The 24569-nt window shown below is 34.7% G+C and overlaps 1 protein-coding gene across 2 annotated transcripts in view; it reads right to left on the bottom strand.

Moving 5' to 3' along the window:
• Positions 1-24569, bottom strand: part of SMC2 (structural maintenance of chromosomes 2) — a 50488-nt gene that overhangs the window by 14279 nt on the left and 11640 nt on the right. For both annotated transcript variants that reach the window (XM_058523682.1, XM_058523683.1), the window contains 12 exons: positions 22676-22909; positions 21062-21221; positions 20439-20556; positions 19291-19429; positions 18795-18914; positions 16968-17172; positions 14877-15012; positions 11825-11949; positions 7219-7412; positions 6038-6181; positions 2408-2602; positions 66-266 (listed from right to left, as the gene is read on the bottom strand). In XM_058523682.1, the coding sequence (XP_058379665.1) occupies positions 66-266; positions 2408-2602; positions 6038-6181; positions 7219-7412; positions 11825-11949; positions 14877-15012; positions 16968-17172; positions 18795-18914; positions 19291-19429; positions 20439-20556; positions 21062-21221; positions 22676-22909 (1971 nt within the window). The remainder of the gene's footprint in view (positions 1-65; positions 267-2407; positions 2603-6037; positions 6182-7218; positions 7413-11824; positions 11950-14876; positions 15013-16967; positions 17173-18794; positions 18915-19290; positions 19430-20438; positions 20557-21061; positions 21222-22675; positions 22910-24569) is intronic.

The raw sequence follows: 24569 nt of genomic DNA, 5'->3' as shown, positions 1-24569 counted from the left end.
GGTCATATGAGCCATCAATGCTACTCACGTCCTGAAGCGGCCAGAGTCACAGGAACACGACTTACCCGCTCTTCAGCTTCTGTCAGTACATTCATAGCTCTCATGTTGACATTTCTTCCTAGCTTCTCCTTCATTTCTTGCAACTTCTGCAGTCTCTGACCAGCTTCTTTTGGGTTGTTAGTTTTGAAATCATAGGCACTATTGGGTTGCCCAAAGAGGTGTTTCTCTGCATTAATCCAGTCATGATCTTTCAACATTTTGGATACCTACCACATACAATAGAAAGATCTATCATTGCTTACAAACCTACATATAAAAACCAGTTTCTTAAATATTTACTAATTTTAAATCAAACATTTTGGAGAAAAACCCCACAATGACTCATTTGAGTAAGTATAAATATTTTTAACTGGAGGATAGGATCAAGAAATAAGGGATTGTATAGAAAAAGATCTTCCTATTACTTTGGCATTATAATAAGAGCCAACTCGGAGAAATTTTTACAAAGAATATGTAAAACATCTCTATTAGAATGAAATATAAGTCAGATGAGGCTCCAGATTTTACCAAATTCAATCTATTGTTTCAAAAAGCAACTTGTGCGGGGCCGGCCCGGTGGCGCAGTGGTTAAGTGCGCGCATTCTACTTCCGCAACCCGGGGTTTGCAGGTTCGGATCCCAGGTGCGCACTCATGCACCGCTTGTCAAGCCATGCTGTGGTGGTGTCCCATATAAAGTAAAGTAGGATGGGCAAAGATGTTAGCCCAGGGCCAATCTTCCTCAGCAAAAAGAGGAAGATTGGCATCGGATGTTAGCTCAGGGCTAATCTTCCTCACAAAAAAAAAAAAAAAACTTGTGAAAATTAAAATTCTTATAGGATTACTTAACATCATAGATTTGGTAAAATTGTGGAAGCCTAACCTACTGACTGATATCTAGTAAATCTTCTCGGAATTATAATCTAGGCAAAAAATAGCCCTAAATGTTGACTCTATACCCCACCACCCTCTTTTGACAAGGCAAAGTAAAATACTTCTTCATATAATAAAACTGATGAAAAAATTAAATCACAGTGCTTAAGGAAGACCTTCCTCTACTAGAATTGTTTAAGGTTGGTTCTGACTGGTGGAATCTAATCCTTGTGAATTTGCTTATCCTTATTAATTCCATGGGTATGGTCTCACCTCTAGGCTCCAATGTACAATGACCATTCCTAGGCTGTCTTTCCTACTGACCTATAAGCTCTATGAAGTCATTCTGTGTACATGTTTCTCATACTTATATCTTTAGTGCCCGGCACAGTATAATGGTAGTCGGTATGAAATAAATATTTGATAAACTATGTATTTCAAATAATCTTTGACTTTTTAGCAGTTCCACTTGCAAGTCCCTCTTTTTACTACCTTGGCTGTAAATAAAACCCTCTAGCAATCACCAATACCAGCATTTTCAATTACCAAAAAAACTATTAACAGTAATATTAGCATTGGTAATACGTCAATGAGTCCACTAACACTGGGCTACTATGCTAATGGGAAATCAATACTAATAAAATATTAGGATATTAGGATGTGGCCATAAAAAAAAGTTTTTTAAACCAAGTAATGAACCTGAAAAAAGCACTCACGTCTCTTTTAGAGGATGGGGAGACTGTTTTATATGTTCTGATCTTTATGAAGTTAAATCTCCTGTACTTTTATGATGCTAAAAAAGATTTAAAAGGCACCAAACTGTTACACACCTATAAGAAAACATGATGGGTGAATTATTAAGACCACATGGATGCAGTCTCTTAACCAAGCAATGAATTTCTGCAAAAGCATGTATTCTCTCTAAAGTACTTAAGGCACTGTGATATATGAAAGGAAGAAACTTTTAAAAGAGACCAAAAAACTGTAGGTAACCTCAAAAAGATCTTTTTTGCAGCCTCATTTGAAATCTGATGTTTTGCCAAGAAGTTGACTGTACTGATCCTCATAAGGACATCCAGAAGTTAAGTCCTTATTTTAGAAGTTGCCTGTATATATATTTCTGTGAGTTCTTTAAATTCAATTTAAAATAAGGTAAAGAATATAGATATTACTACTATTAGTACATTAATAACTAGTTCTACGAACATTTGGGGATAAAAATCAGTCATTTCCATGGGAGACCACTAAATATTTGGTAAAAACATCTTACAGATGGGAATAAACACTGGAAATTAAATTTAAAAGCAAGATATTTGTGCCATCTGGTGAAAATAAGCATTGCTGAGAAGCACTTAACATAGCAGTAAGCCTCAAAATTATGTTACATGGTAGTTTTGCCATTTGCACTAAGTTCTTCATCAAGCAGTTTACTGGAATATTTCAACAACCCAGAAGCAAAAATTCGATTAAGGGTAAAAACGAACAATGCAAACGTGCCTTCGCAGCAGCATCTTCAGCTTCCCGTTTATGTTTGTTGATGTTGTGGTCTAATTCCTTAATTTTAAGCTGAGAATCATTATTTTGCTCCTTATATTTTGCCGCTTCTGCATATTTAGCTTTAACTACATTGTCTTGGGCTGTTATCACTTCTTTTTGCTTGGTCACCTCTTCTTGAGCTTTATTTACTGAATCCTGAAACAAATAATTAGAAGACAATATATGGCAAGGTAGTATGGAGATATTCTTAGTCTACTAAAAGATCATCTAACACACTTCTGGGCAAGATGGCTATGTGACCACATAGTTGGTCACCTAAACCTCTACATTTTATATCCCCATTAAAACGACTAATGAATTTGTACATGGGAGAAAACTTGTATCACCACTAGAAAAAGGGGATGGGATGCAGTTTTCACACTGGAAGAAACGAAGTTTCTACTGGATACAGTGTAGCCGGGATCAACTAGGGGGAGGAGGGACTACTGGAATCTGACCTGTGAGGTCTCTCAAAAAGTGGTATTTCTGGGTAGTTAACAAGAAGATAATCTGACAGACCTCCAAATGACAATTATTAGGAGGCGCAAAGAACAGGGGTAGAAGTAAGGTAGGCTGGGATTTGCTCCTTTTCCCTTCTATAGGTGTACGCCATAAGGACTTGACCAGCGGCAATGGAAGGTCATAGTGTTTGGTTCTAGCACAGGGGTCCAAACAGAGAAACAGAAGAGGAACAGAAACTTTTTTGAAGAGATAAACATCTGTGACATAAATAAAAATCTCTTGCTCTGACTTTTACTATCCCCCTACCTCCCAAGGCTGAAGCTGCTCAACCTCCAAAGCAGTAATTACAGCTGGGGTTTAGTCTACCACCCTCCCCGCCGCCCCCCACAAAGCCCTTTGCCTCATCCTAGATCTTTACAGTTCTTCTGCTAAAGATATGGTCACAAACTCACACAAATGTCTAAAAACAAAAAGACCTAGCTCAACTTACATTTAGGTAGGAGGGAAACAAAGAAGGAGAACAACCTGCTAAAAAAGACTCTGAGAAAGAATCTATCTCCGTAAGTGATGAAAAGTACCAGTAAAAATTTAGGAATTTTTTAGGCATGCTCATTAGAAAACAAGATAATCTTGAGTAATAAAAAATACTTGACATTATCGTTAGGTTATTGAACGTGCTCAAAGAGCTTTAATTTCCTTATAATATTTAGTTTGTGTCATTAGAGGTCTTTTCCAGAAGAATGATAAATCATGACAATCATCTGAAACACCCAAAGATATTTTAGCTTTTTAAAACTTTTGAAGAACAAGAAAAGAAAGTGAAAAATACTCTGGTGACATTAACCAAGGGAAAAATAACAGACACAGGTTTATTACTAACACTGTATCTGACAAAAATATGTTTATGAAAAAGATTCCCTCATGCCTAGAGTTTAAAAGTTGCATTGTAGGTGTGGCTGTTTTAATCTTTTTTACAATGGTAGGAAAAAACATAGGAAATCTGTCACTTAAGATTGCACAGAAATGAAATTTTTGTTTTGTTTGTCTGAACCTAATTAGTCAGTAGGCAGTTTCTTTTCTTAGCTCCTTGCGAGTGTCCTTAGCCACTCTTATCAGCAAAGGGAAACAATCTAGAATGTAGAGCCTGAAAGAACAATCTTTAAAAACTAAGTGATCAATGTTATAGTTTCCATAAAGAGAACTCGAAACCCTCTTTACAGAAATATGTACATTTTGATTTTATCGTTATTTAGATCAAAGAAGGAGTGGCTTATTTTATTTTCACATTTCTCTTTAGAAACACATCTAATTTTTTAAAATTCTACATTATGATGTCCATGAAAGACAGTAGAAAATACAGAGGAACGAGATGAAAAATATATGAGATTAAAAGATAACAAATCAGAAGGAAACCAAAAATATTTTTTAAAACTACAATTTACTTTGGAGGTAAACTAGAAACTGTAGTTTCTACAGTATCTGTACTGTAGAAAATTTAATCAGCAACACAAAGCTAAGAAGGATTTTGATCCCTTATCTTGAAAAAAGAGTAGTTAAAAAGTTGTTATTTGATAAACAATGTGTTAAAAATAAAAAAACTTAAATTTCACCATGAATAGAATCAAAGAGGAAAGACCTACTTTCCAAACCACTGCATGCTACAAGGATTAAAACAATCATCTGAAGGGAAAAACATGACAGAAAATGCAGGAGATGACACAAGCAAGGCAAAAACAGTCTTTACTACAATGTAGGTAAATGAGTGGAACTCCCCTGTTAAAAGCTACATACATTTAATTAACACGAAAATCAATGATATATACTTACTTACAAAAACAGTATCTACAGAAACATAACAGAAAACTTAAAAAATGAAAGTTATATCACAAACAAAAGTAGGTGCATTTTGTACAGCATGGTAACTATACTTAATAACACCGTATTGAATATTTGAAAGTTGCTAAGAGTAGATCTTAAAAGTTCTCATCATGAGAAAAAAATATTTTGAACTATGCATGGTGACAGTTGTTACCTAGACTTTTGTGGTTATCATTTCAGAATATACACAAATATCAAATCATTACGTTGTACGCCTGAAACTAATATAGTATTTTATGTCAATTGTATCTCAATCAAAAAAAAAAAGAAAGCAGGAGTAGAAACAGTATGAAATAAAACAGAATTCAAGGTCAAAATCACAGAAAGGGACAAGAGGATATCCAGAATATCCAATATTCATGAGGGACAACCTGTAACAAAGACATACCACAACATCAATTTGCAGGTAACAGAAAGTCTTCATAATATTTGAAAACCCCTCAGCCCCAAATCCACCCTTCACTGCCCTGCTTCTGATATCAGAACACTTCTCCCTCACCAGCTGCAATATTAAGCCTCAACAGTGAAGGATGCTGTAGCGACACTGTAGAAGAAAGGGGCTTTACCTCCTGGTCCTGATGTGCTTTTCTCAAAGGTAAGCCTGTCATGTGCAGGGGCTAGCAGCTTGCACGGCTTCCCCTGGCATCACAGCAGGGGTGCTCTGCAGTATCTCCATAGGCTGGGCAACCTTCCTATGGCCAGTTTCCCCTGGTGTCCCAGAAGGATATTCCTCAGCGAGTGCTGCCGATGTGGTACTTCTCTATGGATGGTTTCCCCTGGCACTCCAGCAAACTTCACCACCAATGGGCCACAGTTATGTTTTCAACTATATATATCAGGTTCTCAGCCTTACAGGTGGAATGGGGCTCTTTTCCAGATTTGTTCCTTCCACGGGTGCACGGCCTCAGCCCTACAGATAATAATGGCTATTCCCTGTATCTGTTGTTCCTATATTCTTTAGAGTTCTCTTTATCCCTTAGTGATCAATTCCACATCATTCCAAACTCCTATTACAGTTAATACTTTTTTATTTAAACTCTGCCTGTTCAAACTACTGTGCAGTTTCTGTCTTGAGTAGACCTGGACTAGAAAAATTAGTAATATTATTTCAGGACTCTTTCCGGATTGGTGACCATCATTATCATGATAAGAGTGAAGAGATCGAGACCTCTGAAGTCAAACATCTTCAAGTCAACATTTCATAAGTAGATTAACATTTGTAATTTCTCTAATACAGTAAGTAAATCTTACCTTATTTTTAGCCACCTCAGCTGCCATTACTTCAATCTGACCTTCATAGGATTTGATAGCTTCATTTACAGCTTCGAGCTGTTGTTTATAGGATGCATGCTCTCTCTTGAGCTCTTCTAGCTCCAGAGTGATGGCTTCAACTTCCTATAAGAAACACAGTATCTGGGTAATCAACAGGTTATTAACTACTGAAAAGTAAATATGTAAAGGTCAACAAAATTAGTAAGATTCTCACGCAAGTAAGATCCACAGCTTAGTTACTCAACTACCAAAAATACATGTAAGCTGCTTCCCCAGAAGAAAGGAGAGGAAAGGAAATTTATTTTCCTACACTTAAAAAAAGATGACGACAAATGTATGTACAATTTTTATGGGTTCAAAGAACTTTGCATAAACTATTTTCTTTATTCTTTTATTCCTAAAGAGAAAAATAATATAGAATTCTACGTAATAGATAAATTAGCAGAGCTAAAGTCTTTTTTTAACACACAATTATTCCATGTCAAAAAGTTAGTTTCTCAAATTTCTTCCTTATCATTATAGCTTTTAGTTCAGTAGAAAATACTTTGTACAGCTATTTAATGACAGAATAATAAGGTGGGTTAAAAAAAAACAACTATGCAGAAAAGTAGAACAGTGATTCAGAGCATAGCCTTTGGAGACTGAAAAAACCTGCATTCAAATTCTAGCAGGCACTATCCAAAAGAAATAATCAGATACCCCCAGTCTACAACTGAATGGAACTTTGTAAATATAACATGCTTTGTCTTGCATCATTCTTTCATAGTCTACATTCACACACATGATCACCAAATGGAAGTGTCAACACTGAATCTCTGATATGACATAGCCCCACTACATGATATGAGCTTTGGTCCACTCTTGAATGAAGCATTTACGAAAAGACAACTTTTGATCTTTCTCCAAAATTAGCAAGCCAATGCAAGTCTTACTCACAATTACATGACATTCAATTACAGGGTTTTCGGAGAAGACCATATTTTAATTTAACTTATAAGATGCCTAATTTACTTTCTAAAAAGCACACCTTGCTTTTAGATTTTGTGATGAACACTGATGAATAAGGCCAACAAATGATGCTGTACCACCTTCCGTTGAAGGTGGTTCCATTTGAAAGATTGACGTCGAAAGATTGGTTCCGTTTCAAGAAAGGTCATTACCTGTTGTTTTTCCTTCATTTTCTTGCTAGAAGCGTCTGCTTTCATTTTGGCACAATCCAGCTTTTTCTGAGCATCCTTCAGTTCTTTCTCTCTTTCAGCTTCTGCATTTTTCATTTTATTCTCCAATACTTCGTATTTTTCTTCTGCTTTTTTTTTAATTTCTTCACTGTTTTTTAAGGTCTCCTCACTTTCCTCTGCATCATAAAGTAGGCAAATGTGGCTAAATGAAGTCCTCCAACTATTAACAGTTACATAATGGCTTATAAATTCAACTTTTAATAGAATAGTCTGCAAAGTTAGAGGCTAGAGTTTTAAAAAATTTAACTGTTCCAACTTTATTCTAGAAATGGTATCTTGCAACACAGGTCCTGCCTAAGAGCCATGCTTGAATTATCTAAAGATCTATAAACAAACTATTTCCTGATAACCATATGAAACTGAGTAACATAAACTTTAACTACAACTTTAACTACAACTTGTCTACTTTAAACAAGGTTTTGAAACAACTTATTAAAAAGATCACAGGCTATCTTTTTAATACACCTGTATGCTTCCTAAAACCAGCACTAAGAGTATAACTAAGGTATTCTTCCTTTATTTTAGTTGCCAGAAAGCTTACAATTTCCTTTATAAACAAGCTTACTTTGTGTTCTTTGCTCATTTATTTTTATGTAAGGAATCTCTCATTAAAGTAGAGAAATATCCTGAGAACATGTCAGGATGAAGCATAGGAAAAATATTATCTCTAAATTTATGAAGAAGAAAATTAAAAACCAAGATAGAATGAGCATGTTTCTGTCACTAACATAAACTGTTAGTGTTAGGACTTAGGTACAAATAAAACCCTGAAAATCATGACTTCACAATTTCCTCTACTACTTTTCATTGCAGACTATCACTGCAATAAATCAAAAGAGAAATCAAAAAATATCTTAAAACAAATGAAAATGGAAATACAACATACCAAAACTTATGGAAAGTAACAAAAGCAGTGCTAAGAGGGAAGTTCACAGCAATAAACGCCTACATCAAGAAACAAGAAAAATCTCAAATAAACAACCTAACTTTACACCTCAAGGAACTAGAAAAAGAAGAATAAACAAAGCCCACAGTTAGAAGAAGGAAGAAAATAACAAAGATCAGAGTGGAACTAAATGAAATAACGACTAAAAAGGTAACAGAAAACATCAATGACACAAAGAGCTGGTTCTCTGAAAGATAAAGGAAATCGACAAAACTTTAAGGTAGACTTCACAAGAAAAAAAGAGAGAGAATTCAAATAAATAAAATCAGAAATGAAAGAGAAGACATTACAACTGATATCATAGAAATAAAAAGGATCATAAGAAACTACTATGAACAATTCCCTGCTAATAAATTGGACAACATAGAAGAAATGGATACATTACTAGAAATACACAACCTACCAAGACTGAAACAAGAAGAGAAAAATCTGAACAGACTGATTACTAGTAAGGAGATTGACTCAGTAATCAAAAATATCCCAACAAACAAAAGACCAGGACCAAACGGCTTCACTGGTGAATTCTACCAAACATTCAAAGAAGAATTAACACCAATCCTCAAACTCTTCCAAGAAATAGAAGAGTGAAACAACACACAACACACACACAGTGAAAAGCTGAAAGGTTGTCCTCTAAGATCAGGAATAAGACAAGGCTGCCCACTCTTACCACTTTTATTCAACATAGTATTGGAAGTCCTAGCCAGCACAATCAGGCAAGAAAAGGAAATAAAAGGCATCCAAATCAGAGAGGAAGAAGTAAAACTGTCCCTATTTGCAGATGATATATATATATATTCTGATATTATATATACGGAAAACTCTAAAGACTCCATCAAAAAATGATTAGAACTAATAAACAAATTCAGTAAAGTTGCAGGATACAAAATCAATACACAAAAATCTGTTACACTAATAATGAACTATCAGAAAGAGATTTTTAAAAACAATCCCAGTTAAAATTTCATCAAAAAGGACACAACACCTAGGAATAAATTTAACCAAGGAGGTGAAAGACCTGTACACTGAAAACTATAAGACCCTGTTGAAAGAAACTGAAGACACAAATAAATGGAAAGATATTCTGTGCTCATGGATTAGAAGAATCAATATTGTTAAAACGTCCACATTACCTAAAGCAATCAACAGATTCAATGCAATCCCTACCAAAATTCCAACGGCATTTTTCACAGAAATAGAACAAACAGTCCTAAAATTGGTATGGAACCACAAAAGACCCTGAATTGCCAAAGCAATTTTGAGAAAGAACACAGATGGAGGTGCATCAAGCTCCCTGATTTCAAACTATATTACAAAGCTATAATAATCAAAACAGTATGGTTTTGGTATAAAAACAGACACATAGATCAATGGAACAGAATAAAGAGCCAAGAAAGAAACCCATGCATATATGGTCAATTAACTTATGACAAAGGAGCAAATATACAATGGGGAAAGGACAGTCTCTTCAGTAAATGGTGCTGGGAAAACTGGACAGCCATATGCAAAAGAATGAAATTCGACCACTGTCTTATACCATACACAAAAATCAACTCAAAATGGACTATCAAGACTTGAACGTAAGACCTAAGACCATAAATCTCCTAGAAGAAAACAGGCATAAGCTCCTTCACATGAGTCTTGGTGATGATTTTTTGGATTTGACACCAAAAGCAAAAATAAACAAGTGGGACTATATCAAACTAAAAAGCTTCTGCACCACAAAGGAAACCATCAACAAAATGAAAAGGCAACCTACCGAATGGGAGAAGATATTTACAAATCATATATCTGATAAGGGGTTAATATCCAAAATATATAAAAAACCCACACAACTCAAGAGAAAAAAAACAAACAATATAATTAAAAAATAGGCACAGTATCTGAATAGATATTTTTCCACAGAAGAAATATAGATGGCCAACAGTCACACGAAAAGATGTTCAACATCCCTAATCACCAGGGAAATACAAATCAAAATCACAATGAGATATCATCTTACACCTGTTAGAATGGCTATTATCAAAAAAACAAGAAATGAGGAAAAAAGGGACCCCTTGTGCACTGTTGGTGGGAATGCAAATTGGTGCAGCCACTATGGGAAACAGTATGGAGGTTTCTCAAAAATTTAAAAATAGAACTATCATATGATCTAGCAATTCCACTTCTGGGTATTTATCCAAAGGAAACACACTAACTTGAAAAGATATCTGCACTCCCATGTTCACTGCAGCATTATTTACAACAGCAAAGACATGGAAACAACTTAAGTGTCCACTGATAGATGAATGAATAAAAAAATAATATGGTATATATACACATATAAAATAATATGTGTGTATATATATACATACACACACACAGACAGAGGAATATTATTTAGTCACAAAAAAGAAGGAAATTTTGCCATTTGTGACAACATGAATGGACCTTGAGGGCATTATGCTAAGCGAAATAAGTCAGACAAAGAAAGACAAATACTGCACGATCTTGCTTATACGTGGAATCTTAACAACAACAAAAAACTCCGAGTTCATATATAAAGGACAGATTGGTGGCTGCAAGAGGCAGGGGGTGGGAGGTGAGTGAAATAGGCAAATTTTTAATTCCATAAAAGAAAAAAAAAGAATAAAAATATTAGAGGGGAAATAGGTGTGTGTGGATATTGTCCTAAAGTCTGAGAAAAATTAAAACTAATATATACAATTAAATTCTAATTAAAATTATAAGATAGTTCTTAAAATTGGAGACAGAGATAGCTAAAAATTGATTTACATTAAACATTAAAAACTTTTGGGGCCAGCCTGGTTAAGTTCGTGCACTCTGCTTTGGCGGCCCAACTCGCAGGTTCGGATCCCAGGCACAGACCTACACACCACTCATCAAGCCACGCTGTGGTGGCGTCCCGTATACAAAATAGAGGAAGACTGGCACAGATGTCAGCTCAGGGACAATCTTCCTCAAGCAAAAAGGGGAGGATTGGCAACATGTTAACTCAGGACCAATCTTCCTCACACACACACACACACAAAGAAAACTTCGTATAACAAAATTATGAACATAAAGTTAAAAGCAAAGCATATAAGCCAAAAGATATTTGTAAGGCAGGTAACCTACAAGAAATCAGAACTCTTAAGTACAGGAACAACAGAAACCAACCAAGAGCAACCCAACAGAAAAATGGGCAAAAGAAATCAACAGAAAATTCCCAGAAGTAGAAACCAAGAAGTTGAAGGAACATACAAGAGATCCCAAACTTCACCAGTAATCAGAGAAATGCAAATTAACATGCTAATGTGCTATCTCTTCACAATAATCAGATTGCAGAATTTTAAAAGTCTGGAAAGGAAAGGATTTGGAGAAATTAGAACTTTCATATACCACTGGTGGAAATGTATAATGCTACAAATGGGCAGAACTTTGGCAATATAATAATAATAATAATAATAACAACAATAAGTAATAATTAACATAAATATTTAAAATAATTCAAATAAATTTATAGTAAAGATGAGATTTTCTAAATACCTAAAGTAAGGTTATCAGTAGAAACAGATTAAGCACAGAATGTTTTTATCTTACCAATGATTTTTTTAAGAGCATCTAATTCTTCTTGTTGCTTGTGATATGAGCTTTGCTGGAGCTTGGTTTGTAATAAATCTGCCTCCTCAGTTTTCATCTCCCACTGCTGTTTTAGTTTGCGATATCTTAGAAAAAGAGAAGTTTATAATATATGACCACAACTTTTCTGATGTTTAAGACATGCATTCAAACTACAGGGTCTTACCTAAAATAAATTCACACACAACATGAACAATATAAGATGCCACTGGTTACAAGAATAGTTTTGATGACTCGCACGTTTCTGAGGCATCAATTAAATCAAGTCTGATTTGGTCAGTGAAGGTAAACAACTCTAAATGACCAAGACCAATAATAACTATACATGCAAATACTCTCAGTTTTGGAAAACACTAAAAATACCTTGAATGAATAGGTTTCCTTAAAAATAATCTCTCCTACTGATCCTTACCAAAAAGAAAAACTCCACAACAGCTCTCCACCACCCAAATAGATTAATAATACATAACAATTACATGAAATTTCAAAAATTTGGTTATCTATTAATCCCCATTTTCAAATGTTAAAAAAATAATAATGTTCCCTACATTTTGTAATGAGACTGATAGTTTAAAAGGCACAGTAGCGAATATAAACATTTGCAATGCACTTTTCTTGCAAACCCTGTAATTCTATCCCAGTTCTGGCTGCTTCAAGTTATTTCTTTGGAAGGTATTTAGCTAATTCAGCTGCAGTGAAATTTCAAGTTATAATAAATTCATAAGGTAGCTAGCTTGTCACTAGAAGTCCATGAGGTTTGAGGAAAAAAGAAGCAACTTATAAAACGTAAACACTCCCCTGAGTACTCTTGCCTGAGAGTGTTTGGCAGCAATTAAAACTGTAATCTTAAAGTCATTTTTCAATTCATTTAAAAATGTGGAGTGTAGAAATCTGAAAAAGGATATAAACTATTTTCCTGATATGGTCTATGAAAGAATGGTTTTAGTTGACCCTTCCACTCTCACATTTTTCAAAATTTAATCTATTTCCTTTCCTTGACCTCAGTGCCACAATTAGTCCACAAGACAATTCTACAAAATAAATGACCCAATACTGCTGAACAAAGTTAACAGTTCTAAGCCAAATGCGACTACAAACTCATTGCCTTGCCAGGGCTCTATATCACAGAGAAATTTTATTGCATCTTTCTCACAGAAAAAGTTTATTCACTTTATGGGTAATTTATGTTAATGAAGGTAAAATGCAGGCTTTACATGTATATAATGTTTGAAACTGGGCATTTTTATGATTATGATAATCGCTTCCACATATATTGTGTCCCAAAAAAGTCTTGGTACTGTTCTAAACTTTGATAATTTCAAAAGATGAATGCTAAAAATTTACAAAAAAAAAAATCATTTTTCAGTTATTCACAATAGCCAAGACTTGGAAGCAACCTAAGTGCCCATCAAGGGACGAATGGATAAAGAAGATGTGGTATATATACACAATGGAATACTACTCAGCCATAAGAAACGATGAAATCCAGCCATTCGTGACAACATGGATGGACATTGAGGGTATTATGCAAAGTTAAATAAGTCAGAGGGAGAAGGTCAAATACTGTATGATCTCACTCATTAAGTAGTAGGTAATAACAACAACAAACAAACACTAGAGACAGAGATTGGATTGGTGGTTACCAGAGGAGAAGGGGGGAAGGAAGAGGGCGAAAGGGATAATTCGGCACATGTGTGTGGTGATGGGTTGTAATTAGTATTTGGGTGGTGAACATGATGTAATCTATGCAGAAATAGAAGTATAATGATGTACACCTGAAATTTATATAATGTTATAAACCAATGCTACTGCAATAAACAAAAAACTTAAAAAAAAATCATTTTTCAAAGTTGTAGATTTTTTTTTTACCTTTATTCCGTATTGTGAATTCTGAATAAAATATTTGATTTTATTTTTATCTCAGTTCCCATTTGCCATGTTCAGAGGGACTAGAAAAATTACAATTAAACTTTCAAATAATGTACTTTGTAAGCTTGTGGCATTTATACTCCTGAAGCTTTTAAAGCAAGTAAGGGCTCTTCTGGACAATCACATGGCGAGTTCACTCTCATCCTTCAGGTGTTTATTCCACAGGCATCTTCTCAGTGAGGCTTTCCCTGGCACCCAATCTATAATTTCAACACCTCTGTGCCCTGGATAGTTTATATTTCCTTTCCTGTTTTACTTTTCTCCTCTTAGAACTCAGTATTATCTAACATATATTTACCAATTTAACTTTCTTTATTGTCTGTCTCCCCAACTGTACGCATGACAACAAGATGAAGGAAGAGATTTGTTTGATTCACTGCTGTATTCCAAGCTCCTAGAAGAGTAGTTGGCACATAGGAGGCACTCAATAGTGACTAATGTCAAGTGACAAAAAGAGGTTAAACAGTATGATGCCAAGTTTGAAAACATAAAAATGTACATATGTATATAGCTGTATGATACACAAACAGAAGTAATGTTGAAAGGTACACACACATACTAATCTACACCCACAGTGTAAGGAAACACTATAATTTTAGCCATGACTTTCTGACATCAACTTGTTTACCTCCTCCACAGGCAACCCAGTGATCTTCAATATCTAGAGGACAGCCACAATGTTGCTAAACTTACTGTAGACATCTGATCAATGCTATGCTGTATCATCATTTCAAATCAAGGACTCAAGTATCCTCTGGTATCAACCTCCAGAGTATCTACGGGTTTCCCCATCAATCCCAGCAGAATCTTAACACAGTATACCTCAGGAGGGAAAGGGGAATATTTGGCTGATTTTTTTGTTTAATTAGCTTTCCCTAATTTCTTATAACAAAGACATTATTTTTATCAGAAAAAAATTAAATAACTGATAAACAAGTTATCAACTCATAATTTATTCAAATAAAACCAAAGGCATAATGAAAAAAGTCCGAAGTTGTATTTTTTTAAATAAAAGTAAATTTTCTACCATGCAAATCTTTGACAAAAAAATTCAAAACTACAGCTTCATCTACAGAAGTCTTACTTTTCAGCAGTGTTTTTAAGACCTGCTAATTCCTCTTCTAGAGCCCGTAGCTCATTCTCCTTGATTGTCAGCTCATGTTGAACATCTTTGAGTTCTTGAAACTTGGTTAAAATAGAAGCTGCCTGGGACCGAGCACCTGATAGAGGCAAATTGAAACAGGCCTTGGATTAAGTTACCACATATTTAGTAAACAATAAAAAGTTGAAGAGAATTACACTTGAAATGATTCAATAGCAAATCTTTTACAGTGAGCTTATGAAGCTACAGAATTTATTTCATTTGAATCTTAGGACATACATATTTGATAATAAATACTTTTAAGTGGATGTGGTAGGTTATTTATTCAAAATAATTACTGCCCCTGCCTACTGGGCCCATCTCTCCCAGGCCCATTTTCCTCCCCACTAACATTGGGCTTAGCCATGGGGTTTGCTCTGGCCAATGCAATGGGAAATGTGCCTCTTCTGAAAGTAGGCTTGAAGAGGCAGCACGTAATTCCCCATTTATTTTCCCTTTCTCATGGGAAAAGCATGTTCAAAGTAGGGACTGTTTCTCCTTCAGCCTGGGTCCCAGAACGAAAATAACATGGAACAGGGACAAACGATCTACAGTTAATATAGCATAATGACAGAATAAACTTGTTCTAAACCACTGAGATTTGGGGGCTGTTTGTTACCACATCATAACCTGGCTTCACTCTGATATAGCAGAGTCAAAAACCAGAGTCAGAAACCAGAGTACACTGGTTTCACTTTACAGGCAACTATAATTGTCTGGAAGTAACAGGCTCAGGTGTTATGTTGGCAAGAAACTCTACAGGTTTGATGGGAGAACATGAAGGTCAATTAGCAATGCTATTGTGAGCACTTTGTTAATATGATATGGGATTACATATTTGCCATCCCTTAAGTAGGAACTTCAAGAACATCCAAATCAATGAAATCTAAAAAGTTTCTTTTGTTTTACATATTTGGTCTCTCTTTATCTTCCAACTGCAGATACTAGTCATCTTACTGTGTACTAGGGAACTTGATCATGGATTTCATTTCATTGGCTCATGTTTTCTTGGCTTAGAAAGAAATTAAGTCATTTGCTATCTCAAGAGGCATTATAGAGCCTCTTGCTTTGGTTAAAAGCGCAAACTCTGAAATCAGACAACTGATTTGAATTCAAATTCTGAGCTTTGCCACTTACCAGGAAGCTATTTTAAGCACTCTGTACCTTAGTTTCTACAACTGTATATTGGAGATGATAGTATTATGCCTACCTCATAACTGCTATAAGGATTAAATGAGTTAAATACTTAAAGCCCTTAGCATAGGGCTTTATAGAATTATAGAAATGTTCTATATCTGCATTGTCTAGTTCTCAATTAACCACGTGTGGTACTGAGCCCTTGAATGTGACTAGTGCCAGTGAGGAAAATTATGTTTTTGTTTAATTTTAATCATCTTAATTAAATGTAAGGAGCCACGTGTGGCTAGTGGCTACTGTATTGGACAGCACAGTCTTACAACATTGCCTGGTACACAAAGTGCTATTCAGTGTTTGATCTTACATGATCACTTGATACAGATCTGGAAATTCAATGTAGCAAATATTAGAACAAAAAGAATATGATCATCATCTAGGAATTCGTTCTTAAGGCATTAAAGCACCATCTCAAGGGCAGATTTAATTTTTTGTTTTACTTTTGACAGAAGCAGTGGCATATACACAAATGAGAAGTTAACATGTTTCCTGAAGGAGAAGCGGGTAGTTAAGCTAAAAATATACTGAATAAAAAGACTTCATTTCCTAGTGACTAGAATATCCTGATAGGGCAAAAAGCAAGAGAAAATAAACAGAAATAGACTTACTTGAGATGAATTAAAAAAGCTATAGGATTAATTACTAAGACTATGCGTTCCTTGAGAGCTGTGACATTGTATCATTTCTCAGTATTATTAAGTACCTGTCACATAGTAGATATTCAAAAGAAGACTCAATCTGGATTAAGTTATTCCAACCCCACTATTTACTGTTCAAAAAAAACCACCCCCATCCTATTCACCATACAGAACTGTGAGGGCAAAATGATATAAAACATACCTCCACTCAACGTCCCATGAGGATCAAATACTTCACCTCCTAGAGTTACAGTTCTAGTCATTATCCTTTTATCAAAGGCCACTTTTTTTGCATTATCCATATTGTCACAAACAAAGGTTGTTCCGAAGACAAATTCCATGGCTTTCTGAAGTTCCGGTTTGTATTCAACCAGGGAAAGAGCCACATGAACATTGTTAGGGCCAACCTGTGGGAAAAAAACAGATATGTCATAATACATAATGCCTTTCCTTTCAAAAATTTTATAAAATAGTAAGAACTGCTACAGTAGGAATTTAAGTAATACTTACCTAGCACTATAATTCCTTTTGACTTTCTAAAATGCTATGGAAAACTCAACAGCTTTGGAAAGAAACAATTTCAAGTTTAAACAGTGAAAGATATATTGATAAGTAAAATATTTAGCTAAGTATTTGGCTAAAGTACTAAGCATTATGAGAATTTCTACCAAGCAGGAGACACTACCAAGTTTCTAAATCCAAAATGGACTGTTTGGACACACATTCTTCATTAAAGTACAGCAATTTCTGGATCAACATAATTACATAAAATGTTTTGTTTCAATTATTAGTAATTTCGTTGTTCCACAGTGAATACTTTTTCATTCAAATTAACCATGGTAGGGCAGCCACCTGCTAGTTACAGAAACAAAACACAACTAATAATTGAAAGTTAAAAAAAAAAAAAATCCCTCAGTCCTTTATTTTGATCCAACTGTCTCTTCTCAACCTGTGTTTATAATGTCTACCTCTGCCCATCTTTTTAGAACTAAGCACCTTTATGGAGCTTAATAGCAGCAGCAGAAATCACAATGAAGGCAGCTCTAAGTAACATATGTTCAGTATTGTCCTCTAACAGCAGCTACCATTCAACGGGTCTAGCTAAGGGATCTGGGCAGAAGTATTTTTACTGTTAATTGAAATCCCAATTTACTTTCAACATTGGGACTTGACCTAAGGCTGAAGTACTTTCAAAGCCGTCTAAGACCCAAGGGTGACTGTTCAAAGTAAAGGAAGTACTAACGAAAAATACCATCTTTCAATTACTCTGTACTCATCCTCCTTCTGATAGTATACATATTAATACAGCTGTATTTTGAAATAATTTTCGTTGAAGGCTTCTCAATTTCAGCAAGTACACTTAATATCCATATAGTATCTTAATTACAGATGCATTTATACATTTCACAGAACTATCTTTTCAACTCATGCACTTGGAATGCCTGCTTAATAACAAACTGATATCACTGCTGAATGTTATAACTGGCTTCAAGTTTTTACCCAATATTACACAACCATAGTAGCCTGTGAAATGTATTTCCTTGTACTCATCTGTTTTTAAACTAGTAGCCATACTAGTTTAGATCCACCTCAGCAGGCAAGCTACAAGAACTCTAACAGAGAAGCATCTCTATGAGACTGATGGATACCTTCCATAACACTTGTTGCTACAGGCAGTTTAAGTATGCCTGGCATGAAAAAAACTCAAGAATTCTGGTATTTATCTATAAGCTCTATAATTCTAACTATTCAGAAATTAGAAATTTAATATTTATTACCACCATGACTTAAGATTTAAAGACAATCTAATATTCAACTTTTAAACATGAGAGGGAGTTTTAGTCTTCCAACATTTCTATTCTCTTTCCATCTAATTTCACAAAAGCCAACTCTATGTTTTTGTATCTTAACTTTTTTAAGCATGGTAACCTAATAAAACTTTGTGGTTTTGGATACGGTTATGTTCCCCAAAATGAATGTCCTCTAATTAAAAAAAAAGATGCAGATAAAACATATAAGTAAGACTTACAAGATTCTGAGCGACCTTCAGAGTTTCTGGAGCAATACATCTGGCTGAAATTTTATTGAGTGGAATTATAGTGTATCGACGCTTCAACTCCCCCTTTTCTAGTAGCTTTTTTCCAGTAACCTAAAACATTGTGCATTTGAAATAAAAAAATAAAATATTAATGATGATGATAGAAAACATTCAAATGGAAAGAGTGCAAGTTTAGGAATCCATAATCAAATAAATGTCTAATGCCTACTATCCCGAGCAACCAAAAGCCTAAGATTGATAATATGCACTCTGGGTTCCCAAGTAAGCATGACTCTTCCTTTGGAATGCAGTTAATCAAATATAATCTAATCAAAAATATAATAAAAAAGTCATTAACTGAATAGTTTTACCCTGTAAAGAAAAGCAAAGTGAAGCTTAAAACACCAAGAAAGTACCCAATTCTTCTAGCAGCACAAGATTTTTCAAGCTAACCAGCAATTACAGATTTTCTTTAAAATCAATTTACCTCTGTATCTACTACAACATTGTAGAGTCGTTCCCCAGCCACCAATTCCAAAGCTGTGGTTGCAGAAGTATCTTTCACGCTAATCAGAGAAGCTACAAGTCCTTTCACACAATTTCTATTCCAGTTCTTCTCTGGATCGCTACAATAGAAAAGTTGACAAAAATTAACCCGAGATGATAAAATAGAAAAAGTTGTACTTTACTAGTCAAGAGCTCTTTCTGACAACACATTACATTGAAAGCAAAAGACTCACATAGTGTTTTTTTTCTTTTTTTTTTTTGGTGAGGAAGATCAGCTCTGAGCTAACATCTATGCCCATCTTCTTCTTTTTGCTGAGGAAGATTGGCCCTGGGCTAACATCCGTGCCTATCTTCCTCCACTCTATATGGCACTCTATATGGGACGCCGCCACAGCAAGGCCTGACAAGCAGTGCATCGGTGCATGCCCGGGATCCGAACCCAGGCCATCAGCAGCGGAGTGCGTGCACTTAACCGCTATGCCACGGGGCCGGCCCCAAGACTCACATAGTTTTAAAAAATTTAAAAATGTTCCAGATTAACTAGCCAGCTATTGTTTTTAAATCAATCAAAAGATCTTTCAGTATATATTGTTTTCAATGAACAAAAATAACTTTGATGTTCTAATCTTTGTAATACATATATTACTGAAAGTATTTAATGAAAAAATTTATGTAGTAAAACAGATTATAAAATGTTAATGTAGATATTAATGATAGAATAAATTTAAAGAAACTTGGGACTGAGATTAAATTTCCCTCATTTTGGTCTTAATTTAAGATTAGTGGCATTAGTAGCAATTAAACTTCACAAGAATGTCCCCTGCCAACATCTGAAACACTTCAATAACTGTTTAAGGAAAAAACCAATTAAAGAAAAGCAGCATACAACAATTTTCATATAAAAATCTTAACTAAATTTTCAGATTGCTTTCCACCTTAAATAAAAATATATCTTGTTTAACATTTCAATAAATGTTTAAGGAAAAACTACCAATTAAGGAAAAGCAGCTTATAATTTTCATACAAAAATCTTAATGTCAATGAAATTTTTAGGTTGCTTTCCAGCTTAAATAAAAATATATATTGGTTATTACTATGTTAAAAAAATTCAAGGTTTAAATCTCTTACCTGTAGGCAAATCGAAGATTGGGAAATCTGGCCAGGAGAGCTTCATATGTTTCTTTCAATCTACTGATATCACGAGACAGCTGCCTGCGCTTTTCCAGAAGGTTTTCCTCCTTGTTTTCTGAACAGTAAATCATAAGTAAATTGAAACCAAGTTCTAAAAACTCAAATGTTCTACTGTTTTAAGGAAAATATTAGTAACCTCTATTTCCAAAGCATTTCTAGAAGCAAAATTCAAATTCTGATAAGTATTAAATAAAAAGCATGCTTAATGCTCAAATTTCTATCGAGAGTCAAGTAGATATTATTTCCAAAAATAACAAAATTTTGAAAGAAACAACATATGAATTGAATGTCTACTAACGTAGAAATATACAAATGACATTTTTGAGTTTTTAAATGGCACTTCAGAGTGACTGAAGCAGGAAATTCTCAGTACTGAGTTTTCAAAAATACAAAGGGCTGTTTTATACTTAGATATTTTTGTGATTATATTTACAAACATTTCTTATACCAATACCCATTAATAGGGAAAAAAAATTTTCCTACTTGCTATTTCCTTTATTTAAGCTGGTTTCTATCAATAATCACTACCTGCTAATGATTTAATATCTTTAAAGGCAAACCTTCATAATTGAGCTTTTTCATTTCAGCTTCAAGTTTTCCTTTAAGTTTCTTCACAGCCTCTAAAGCCTCTTGATCCTTCCTGTAGCCACTATCCATCTTCTTAACTTCAGCTTGTTTAGTCTTTAATTCTTGTTGGGCATGTTTCAACTTCATCTGAGCCTGTACCAGGAAAATGTAACAGACTGTATGAGGCAGACAGTGCTAGTGATTATACAGCCACAGACTCAGACTGGCTTAAGAGACACCAGCCTTGAAAATTGAACTGTTGGGTCACCTGGATTAATATCTCAACAGATGAATCATTTTCCAATATTTTCTCCCTAAAAAACTACTCAGAGTATAAACCAATATACACTTAACATAAATCACTAAACAATTTGCAATTTAAGTCCATATTTTTAATATTTAGAAAATACGACATTAATGAGTTCAAAAATTGTTATCAAAGAATAATTGTCATTAGCTGGTTAAATTAAAAACACAATAGAGAGCTAGAAATCACAACTCTAGTCTCCTTTCTTTCCACCTAGGTATCCATATTTGTATTTGTGTGTAATTTGAGAGCGTTGTCTAATTACCGTAGAGAAGTTGTATTGAGCAATGAAAAACAAAATTATATAAGAAAGGGAAGCAAACTGACCGAGAAATTTAAATGCTAGGAGTCTGATATTTAATGCTAGTTTATATAATTGAGCACTGTTCCTTAAAACCACGAACTAGTATTCTAAGATCTAGATGGGTGTATCCGCCCTCTAAAACTGAATAATGGTGGACTTTTCCCAATATAAAATAAGTTAACAGAAAACTGAGAGGATTTTAAGTTTTTATGCTACTGATTTCTTACAATTTTTTTATACTCATCATCTTTGAATGAAAAGTTGCAAATATATAATAGAAAACCTGGAATAGGATTAATATGCAAACACACACACGTCAGTATATATCTTTAAAGACGAGTCCATTAAAAAAATAAAGGAACGTATGTGTGTGTATATCTATTTTTTTCTTTCTGCCATCAAAACTCTTCGTTCATAGGACTTTAAGCTGCACAATTATCTAAACAAATTTGAAAACCATTATAATAGATTGATAAGCCTTTGAAAATGATGAAATCAGACTAGGGAAACCAAAGACTGGAAAGGGGGTAAACGGGAGATAGAGAACTTCTAAGGAGGATGTTGTAAATTTTCAGAAACAGGTTTTAAGAACTAGGTGTGGTGGGCATAGACATGTAGAAGTCGTTTTTGTTTTCCTGTTAAAACTTAAGACTTCAACTTTATGATGTCAATAAAAACAGCCAAAAGATGAAAACAGATCGACTAACCTCAAATATTCCATACAATGGTGTGAACAGAATAAAGCATTTATTGCACTTACAATTTCAATTAACCTATAAACATATTTTATATTTTACAGCATCTTAAACTATCATCATCAATATTTAGCAATCAACATATTTGAATTTTGTTGTACTAGGTACTATAGAGTGGCAGAATAAATATTTTCAACATTTTACAACAATTGCCAGAGCAGAATGTGACGCAGCTGCTCAAAAAAACCAAAACAACACAAAAACAAACTGCAATCCCATAGTGCTTCATGTCTATACTTACCTGTTTGGCTTCTGTCTGAGCTTTGCTTATGTCATTTTTACAGGCCATCATTTGACCGGCAAGAGTTGCTTCTGCTCCATCTTCATTACTGGACAGCCCAGCGGAAACAGCGTTGAAGTGCTGCTGTGCAGCACCCAAAGCTTCGGCATCTTTATTACTGGCTTCTTGCAGGGCGTTCAGCCCATCGCTTATACTTTTAACCTCTTTTTCCTTTGCTGCTAAAGTTTTAGAATCCTTTAGGAAGAGTTTCAGATTGAAAAGCATTATATTTTAGGAAAAATATCCATTTTCTTATACATATTTACCCTTATGTCATCATATTTCACAGCAATTTGAAGTGGGCATGGTAATAAGGAAAATAATTTTAACCAACATAACTTTAAATACTTGATGCCCATTTTCAAATTCACTTTCCCTCAGTTTTTAGGATAAATGTGCCTCTTATCCTAGTAGAAATACTTTCATTCCACATGTTATAGGCGAATCTGGGAGATGATGAGCTAAAACATCATTGCAAATTTAAACAAACCACTTGAAGAAACTAAAATCAGTTTCCAAATCTATAAAATTGAAATAATAGCCGTCCTACATCAAGCTTAAAAGTAGCAATTTTAGGATTAGGAGCATGTATATGAAAATATTTTTATAAACTATTAAGGGCCATAAAATTTAAGTATTAAATAATTTGGGGAACAGCATTACTAATATTTAACACCCGTTAAGTTATATTTGCCAGATATCTAATACTATGCAAGATACCAGCACTGAAAAAAAAAAATCTAGCTACATTGTTTACCTGAAAGTGACCACAAATTTTGGCCCACTTGTTTAATTCATGATTCATTAAATACTTATTAGACGTTTACCATGTACCAGCCATTGTTCTAGACATTAAAAACACAGGCTCCTCAGGGAGCCTATATTCTAGGGTGGAGGACATAGCCAACGAAATAAGGTAAAGGGACAGAAAGTGATATTTTAAGAACAATGATGAGGGAAGGCCTTGGTGTGATGACATTTTAAGCAGAAACCTAAATGCAATAAAAGGAGTGACGATGCTGATACTAGGGAGACAGTATACCTGGCAAGCTCTGAGGAATATGCTTGGGGGTGTAAGGAACTATGGTTGGAGCACAGTGAGCAAGTGATAAAAGGAGCCAGAAGTCATATTATGTAGGGTCTTGTAGACCATGGTAAAGACTTGGGATTTAATTATACATTTAACTATACATAAAACCCCACAACTTCTCTGAGTACACCCACTTCTACTTCATTTATCCAAGCGTTATCACCTGGACTAGCACCTACTACCTGGATTCCCTGCTTCTTCCCTGTATCTTCATGGTTTATTCTCAAAACAGCAAGAACGGTCTTATTAATACATAAAAAATGTCACTCTTCTGCTCAACCAACTCCAGTGGCTTCCCATGTCACTCAGAATAAAGGTTAAAGTCATTCACATGTCTTACAAAACTCCATGTGATCCTACACTCCATTACCTTTCTGCACTCCCACGACTTAGTGCTAACCAGCCACACTGATCTCATTGCTTTTCCAACACCTTAGGTGCTCAGGCAATTGCTGTTCTTCTGCCTGAAACATTTTCCCCCACAGCCTCCCAATTTATCTACATGGTTCTCCGACCTCTTTCAGGTCTTCAATGAAAATATCACTCTCTCAATGAGACCTTCAATGGCTACCCCATTTAAAACCCCAAACTGCACCCCTCTCCCCTATACTCCTAATCCTCTCCCCTATACTCCTAATCCTCTCCCCTGCTTTATTTTTTCTCCACATCAGTTATCAGTATATAACATGCTATATATTTTACTTATTTCTTTATCATTGTTTCCCTCATTGGAATGAAGACCCACAAGGCATTTTGTCCCTTTTT

The sequence above is a fragment of the Diceros bicornis genome, chromosome 28 (assembly GCF_020826845.1).
Source record: "Diceros bicornis minor isolate mBicDic1 chromosome 28, mDicBic1.mat.cur, whole genome shotgun sequence".
Lineage (NCBI taxonomy): Eukaryota > Metazoa > Chordata > Mammalia > Perissodactyla > Rhinocerotidae > Diceros > Diceros bicornis.
The sequence above is the reverse complement of the archived record's forward strand: the minus strand, read 5'-3'. Positions and strand labels throughout refer to the sequence as shown.